The 7,500-nt window shown below is 43.4% G+C and overlaps 2 protein-coding genes across 6 annotated transcripts in view; one reads left to right on the top strand and one right to left on the bottom strand.

Annotated features, from left to right (window-relative positions):
- tesk1a (testis associated actin remodelling kinase 1a) overlaps positions 1–6,146 on the bottom strand; it is a 14,207-nt gene extending 8,061 nt beyond the window's left edge. The window contains exons 1-2 of one of the 5 annotated variants that reach the window (XM_027027459.3): positions 4,740–4,856; positions 3,834–4,313 (exon numbers count right to left, since the gene is read on the bottom strand). In XM_027027459.3, the coding sequence (XP_026883260.3) occupies positions 3,834–4,013 (180 nt within the window). In that variant the 5' untranslated portion in view covers positions 4,014–4,313; positions 4,740–4,856. The other 4 variants (XM_081724657.1, XM_081724656.1, XM_035531577.2 and 1 more) reach the window with 4 other exon arrangements.
- A 66-nt stretch (positions 6,147–6,212) lies between these two features.
- The window catches only part of faah2a (fatty acid amide hydrolase 2a), a 6,830-nt gene continuing 5,542 nt past the window's right edge, over positions 6,213–7,500 (top strand). The window contains exon 1 of the mRNA XM_027027461.3: positions 6,213–7,074. Coding sequence (XP_026883262.1) covers positions 6,886–7,074 — 189 coding nt within the window. The 5' untranslated portion in view covers positions 6,213–6,885. The remainder of the gene's footprint in view (positions 7,075–7,500) is intronic.

Raw genomic sequence — 7,500 nt, 5'->3', positions numbered from 1 at the left:
AGCAAGAGAATAAAAGTGTGAATTAAGAAGGGAGTGGAGATGCAAACAGACTGAGGAGGTGAAGGCTTAGGGGAGTGTGGCGAGTTTAGGAGGTAACGGTGTTAGAGGCCACTCAACACCAACAGGTTTACTGGATTACCCATCATCCCAGACAACCTGCTGGAACCCAAGGTCATCTTCACAACATCATGCCGAGAAATACACACACCAACACTCCACACTCCACACTGGCCTCAACACAGTACACCTGACATGCAAATAAACAACAGCTGGCCTGTGTCTAAGAAAACACCTCATGTTTGCTCTTCACTTAGAAATGTTGCTATTCATTTCGCAACTACAATGCTTATGTTCAATTTTGCTATGTTTAAATCCAAAAAAGTCTAAAGTAAATCATAAATCGGTTGGCAGCAAAAACACACTCCACAGCTATGTCAGTGTGGCTACACAGAAGAACTACCCTGTGGGCTATGTGAGAAGCATGATGTGTTTCTTCATTAAAAACTAGACATTGACAATGTGGTATGGCCCAAAATCTGATTATGTTTATTTCGCAGTGGTAGCTTAGTGGTTAAGGTACTTGACTTGTAATTAGAAGGTTGTTGGTTCAAGTCCCACCACTGCCAAATTGTGACTGTTGTGCCCCTTTAACCCTCAACTTGTACTCAGTCATAATTGTAAGTTGCTTTGGATTAAAGTGTCAGCTAAATGCCATAAATGTACTGTAAGACAATGCAACATATTAAAAGCACTTGCAGTTTTTGACCAAAATCATTTGTTTGGTGGCTCTTGCACAAACCAAGACTCAAAGTTGTAAAACCTGTCATGATTTCCTGAGATGCTCAGGATGTGGACAACACATAAATGTGGGTATTTATTTTTTTACACAGCTCATTCTGGTATGACATGTTATGTGCTACACACAGTACCAGTAGTGCAACCCTATTTAAAACTATTTAGATAAGAAATCCCATATCTAGATATCTGAATATTCCCAAACCTGATTTGGAAACAAACTAAATGTTTGGTCCTGGTGGGATTCCGCCTCAATCAATGCTCTTATTGATTTGATTCCCAAACCAATAACCATCTGTGTAGGTAAATCCTACCCAAGACAGTGAGTGGCTCTGTTCCTACAACACTAATAAAGCACAGGCAGAGAGCAACTCATTATGCTTGACCATGCAGCACTGCTGAGAGGGAAAATCACATTTGCACGCACCAATTACACGTCAGCCTGAGGGGCCCCGAAATGGAATTTAGAATTCCTGCTGTCAGAGGTATCAATGCAAAAAGAGAAAACACTACATCCCTGATTAGGACTCTGATCAATAACCCTCCAGATGAGGCAAAAATCGCATCGATCAAATGCCACTCAAAAACATCCTGATCTAGTTTTGATCAAAGGATTCGATCAGTTCTTGTTCAGAGTAATTGGAGCAAGGTCCACTAAAATGTTAGACCAAACATCTTATTCTCACATGGAAACATGCTGCTAAGAGTTTCTCATGAAGAGAAAGAGGTGCACAGTCCTCCGTCCAAACCAGCTGGAGACAAACTCTGGTGAGTCAGGAGTCAGGAGTCAGTCAGGAGTCAGTCAGGAGTCAGTCAGGAGTCTCTCAGCACTCAACAAGGCTCATATCCAGAGCAAACAAATGTGGCGTCATGTGGTGTTTGTCCACCATTAAACACGACAGGTTCAAACAACAAAAAAGGAAGTCTACAAAGTGAGAAAACAAAAGGTATGCGCGTGATCTGTGTACATTACACCTCACAGGAAGCTCAGAGAGCCCACAGAGGAGAGGCTGTGATGCATGTTAATTATTACTGATGTGAACGAACTTGAGTTCATGAGACTTTATTTGCGTCATGGTTTGTGGAACGTGGGGCCGAAGGGAAGTGTGTGTACCGTCCGGATTGGAGGCGGTTAACAGGTAAAAAAAACCTTAAATACAGAGAAAAAATAAATTCTCTTACATCTCAACATCAAATATCTATTAAAATTACAATTATCAACCTTTGTCTATTCAAGAATAAAAATGGCAGAAAACAGTCTGGGCTTTGATGCACACACACACTCTCACACACACACTCACACACACACTCACACACACACTCACACACACGAACAAGACCTGCATAGTATAAAATCATACAGTTCAGTTAGTACTATATGAATCTCATATATAGTTTTATCTGGTTCTCAAATATAATTATGCTTCTGATCTTTGATACTATGTAGATCACAAATGCACATCTGGAGCTAAACTTGGAACAAAACCACAGAATAAACTGCTCACAATACCAGTCAAACACACTGCAATAAGATATTTCAGATACTGGAATCTCATTGCTTTTTTATTGTTCGGCTCTACACTAATCAATAACACAACCCAGCACTTCTTATCAAAATATAACCCTGAACTGTAGACTTTGCAGTTGGTGTCTAATCACCTCCAGTTAGCTCAGAACGTAGCAGTCAGACTCCTCAGAATCAGACACTTCACATCGCCCGTGTCAGCAGTGTTACTCTGGCTGCCTGGTGAAGTGTCAATTATAACATGCTATTGTTAACCTACAGAGTTCTGAAGGGTCTTGCGTCGAAGCAACTCAGCCATCGTGTTTCCCATTATGATCTGCCATGCCAACTTTAATCACAAACTGAAGGCTCTTTGCTGGCACCTATGAATACAGCAGAAGGCTGAAGAGAGAGTCTTCCGAGCATCCTGGACTCAGACACAGTCCAAATCTTCAGGCATAAGCTGCTTGCTTAGTCAGTTCGTTAGTTAATGATCACCATGTACACCCAGCGTTAATTACTGTATGCTCTACACTTACCTAACGACCTGTTCTGCCCCTCTGTCGTATGCATACTCATGTCGCCTGCCGTGAGCTTCCCTCCTGTTGGGTTCCCTGCCCTCTGCACCTGCCTGATATGATTCCAGAGAGGGATCTTCACGAGCTCCTCGTCTCCCTGCCTTGGAACATCTAGCACATCTAACAGCCTCGCCTGGACGTGCTGGAGGTCACCACCAACTGAGCTGTCCTGGATGTCTAGTAGCTTCCTGTGAGCGCTTACCTGCTTCTTAACATTTAAACTGGCTAGTGGCTTATTACAACTGTCGTCTGTAAGGTCTGAGCACCTCTGCTTAAATCTGTCTGCTAATGTTCATATAAAAATTTACTATCCTGTGTCTGCTAAATAAGCCTGGCTGGAGATCTCTTCCTTATCCCATATCTGGGAGGTTCCCCTACACTACAGCTCTAGGCCGGAATTTTCTGTAAAAGTGCTTTAAAACTATTTTTTGTACAAATAACAAGATGAAACGTACAAAAAAAAACAAAACAAAACATACAGATACTCTCATGGTTCGCATTGATAATTGTGTGCCATCTTACCCATAAATGTATATTCTTTATATTTATATTCTTATATTCTTACCCCTGAGAGGGTGTCGTGACCAACGGTGACCATTCCTGAATAATCACAGCTACGTCCACGTGTAAGGTGTGTACCTGGAGCTGATCGTTACAGGCAGATGATATCACCTGCGATCCCACCTAAAACTTTCACAACTATTAAGAAACTAAACTGAATGTACAGTAACGGCGTATTTAAAAAACAAGATAAATCAGTTGTAGGTTATTACACTCTACAGCCCAAGTTAAGATCACTGCAGTCAGTGCCACAATTATTTTCGTGGGACACAAAATATGCTTTAAATAAAACATCTCAAACATCTCAAACCACTGAGCAAAATCCAGACGCATGCACTGACTGGACAACGCGAGAGGTGGAGATGTTAAGGCCGATGTGGAATGAAAAGCATCACCTTAAAAACCTCCGAGAAGAAACCTGAGCCGATCTTCTCACAGAAAAAGTCGTCGATCCGCGCCAGACTCGACACGGCGCTCCGCAGCGCCCGGTACGACGACGGCCGGATCCTGCTGGGCCCGTGAGGTCCGTGCAAGGGCAGGTCCGCAGCGTCCTGGACCGGCTCCTCTCGATCCATAACGACGGACGTAAATCACACCTACAACGGGATTCCGACGAGCTCGTGCGCCATGGCCCGATGTTGAAAAGCGGGTCCCCGGTGCAACAACTCCGCCACTGAACCGGCGTCCGCAGTGCAGACCAGTTACCAGACCAGTGCAGCTCCTCCACTTCAGCTCCGACCGTCGTGCAGGTCCCGGCGTTGATGGCGCTGACACGAGCGATACCGCGCGCTGATCCGCTGTCAGACTCGTGCGCTCTCCTCCCCCACTCTCTTGAGCTCGCTCTCCCGGTGGCGTAACTACTGCCCCCGAGCCTCCTGCGAAGCAGACCGCGACTGTTATAATAAACGACCCCCGCTGTGCGCGCGGCTATCACGGTGCGTCTGCACGACCTTCAGCGCGCGCTTTGGGGAACAACGCATCGAGTAATAGCGAGACAGCTGCATAAGGCACCACATCATGTGTTCTTCACACAAGAAGGCTGAAGCCCTTGGTGAGATGTTTCAGACTGTTCCTACTGCGAGAAAACCGGTTGCTCGTAGAAACTAACATCATCACGGACAGGGTCCACTGCGATCTTCTGATTTAACACCATCGGTTTCTGCTGCGCCTCCACGATAAACGTATTAGAGATGTTTTTCCCTCGGTCGTATTTTTACAGCTTTATTAATATTCCCGTTTCATGATTTACATCAGGTCTCTCCTCCACCGGCGCTGAATCAGAACAGCCCGTCACGCCTTACCTGGGACTCGGTCGTCGCGTGTAAGGTCGCACTCAGCTCGGTCTCGGTCGGTCTCGGCCGCTCGCGGATGCTCCGTTTGTCTGGGCCACGGTCAAGCCCTCGTGCTTTCATTGGCGAGGACCCGGGGCGGGTCTTGAACGGGAAGGACGGCAGGCGTTGCGCATGCGCAGTTCGTCCATTTCTGGCACGCGCCCCTGGATTCAGTAGCAGAAACCACCCCGAGTCCGGATTGAGTCCACGGCCACTCTGTTCCTTCCTACATTAATAATCTATTATAGAATTTCGATTTAAAAGCAGATATAAACGTTTTCCCAGTTCTGTTCTGTCTTTACACATAATAATAATAATAATAATAATAATAATAATAATAACAGCAGGATTCTACTGTCATAAAGAGCACTGACATGGCCCGCGCGGGCTACTTTAACGCACGAGCCTACGTGCCACACGCGGTGAAACGTGCGGCCAGTTTCATTTTCGAAATAAAGTGTAAAAATGCTCGTAGTTTCGGGGAAGTGGAAGTGAGGAATCCCCCTTTAATATTCCTATAGCGGTTTGTGGGTTTTTTTGGTGGTTCCGCTGTTGTTGTGGGGCGTTTTTTGTAATTACCATCGGGCACCAGTGGGGTTTTTGAACAACATTGACGTCTTCCCTAAATGTCATTAGACGGTGCAACGCCTGAGGTTGGTTTGGGTGACTTCATCACGATTGGTTATAGAGGCGGTCTGACAGCATCTCCGTTTCTAAACTGCATCATACATAGTTAGGCAGGTGCATGTGTCATCCAGATCTGTAACACCTTCCCAGGATGAACACGTGGTGTGAAATACACGGTGGTGCTGTTATGTTTGTGCATGTGGATGTGGACGTTTGATTACTTGTAATTTAGTCTTTCAGTTGTTTATTCCCAGCTATCCTCGTTATACAATACAATCGGTTAGTATGCATGACTAATAGTAAACGTTTATGACACCTGAATATAACAAATAAAAATATCCCTAATTTGCACTTTTAAGAAATAATGCCTCTCCGTGATATCAGTCCTTGAAAGGCTCTTGTACCTAAACCAAACATCCTTAAGTTGATCTAAATCAAAAGATCCTCATGCAACCTCCAACAAACAATAACGACATAGGCTGATATCAAATGCAATAATCATGTAGTTGTTATTAATGTTAAATCATTGTCTTTTTTTAAATTTCATTTTTATTTGTATTAAATATTTTTTTTTTTGCTGTGTAGGCCTATTAATACGCTAAAAGTCCACCATCAATTTTTAAACAGCCACCATACATGTGTAGTCACAAGTTTAGTTGTTAAACTTAAGTCAGTTTCTTTATATTGAGGTCTGTATAACCCTCATCTACACCTTTCTGATTAAATGTTGCACATATACCTGATGCTTTTACCCAAAGCAGCTTACAATCATGACTGAGCACAACTTCAGTAATTGAGAGTCTTGTTCGGGGGCCCAACAGTGGCAGGACTTGAACCAGCAACCTTCTGACTAGAAGTCCAGTACCTTAACCACTAAACAACTAAACAAAAGCAAGAAAACTACACATAGTTTGCTAATCTTCAATCCCACTGTAAAGGTAATTGTAAAGGTTATTCATATTTAAGCACTTCAATATTCAGTTTAGTTCAGTGGTGCTTTATTGGCATGACAAATAATCACATTTGTATTATTGTGTGTTAGTGTAGTATTAGTGTGTGTTAAAGTTGAACTCTTTCAGGATGGGCTGAGTGAGTTGACTGAGTCCTTGATTTAAAAATGATTTAAAATGATCAATTTAAAAATGATTGGTTCCTTGTTTAGGCCGATCTCCGTCGCCCTCTTGTGGCAGCCAAGTAGATTGCAATCGTTCTCATTTTGTCTTTATTGACCGATTTGTTTATATTTATATAATTATATTTTTCAACATTGGGATACACTCAGGTTACTGTAGCCTGAGTGAGCTGAAATGTGAACAATTATTATCCAATAACTGACTGTGTGGAAACGAGAATTTACAATGAGCCAAATGAATTGCTTTAAGACGCGTTGGGGTCACGGCGTGCCGTTACACCGCGCTTCCGGGTGGGGGCAGTAAAGTGTCTTTCCCCAAAGCCACACCGGTCGTGGCGTTGCTGTAATCTGTTCGCAATGGCCCCAAGACGGATGGAGAGGTTCTTGGGTCGTATGCTGCGAGTTGTTGTTAAAGTGTTATTTGCTGCTTTTAAGTTACTTGCACCTCAGCAGCGGAGTGACGATAACCGCAGGCTCCCACCTATCGCCAACACTCTGCTCACCGTTCCTGCTATTCAACTTGCCCAAAAGATTCGTCGAAAAGAAGTAGGTTTCATATAAATGTGGTTTACAAGGCTGATTAACTAGTATAACGCATACATGTCGGTAAAATCCGTTTTCGATGCTGTCAAACGTTTCCTGCAATTCACTGGCATAGGAGGCTCTGTAGCAAAGGTGAACTGTTGTGCGGAATGCTGGGAATTGTAGTTATTGCTTCATATTTGCAGTGGGGCGTATTTCCAGCAGGACAGTCTGTAAGACCTGAGCGAAGCCACAAACTCTTATAACACCCATTTTAATAACGGCCTTGCGTCGTCATAAAGATACATACAGTTCAAAGCAGCTGGAAAAATTAATATCTGTTATTCAGCACTTAAGTAGTCATTCTGAAATAGTTTCTATGTAGTTAATATGTGTGAAATGTATTCAATTGGAAGAGTCATTTTTTAAAAACGGACTTAAATCCTGTAT

The sequence above is a fragment of the Electrophorus electricus genome, chromosome 12 (genome assembly GCF_041902795.1).
Source record: "Electrophorus electricus isolate QZ-2024a chromosome 12, ASM4190279v1, whole genome shotgun sequence".
In the NCBI taxonomy this organism is placed as follows: domain Eukaryota; kingdom Metazoa; phylum Chordata; class Actinopteri; order Gymnotiformes; family Gymnotidae; genus Electrophorus; species Electrophorus electricus.
This window is presented reverse-complemented; position numbering and strand designations above follow the sequence as displayed.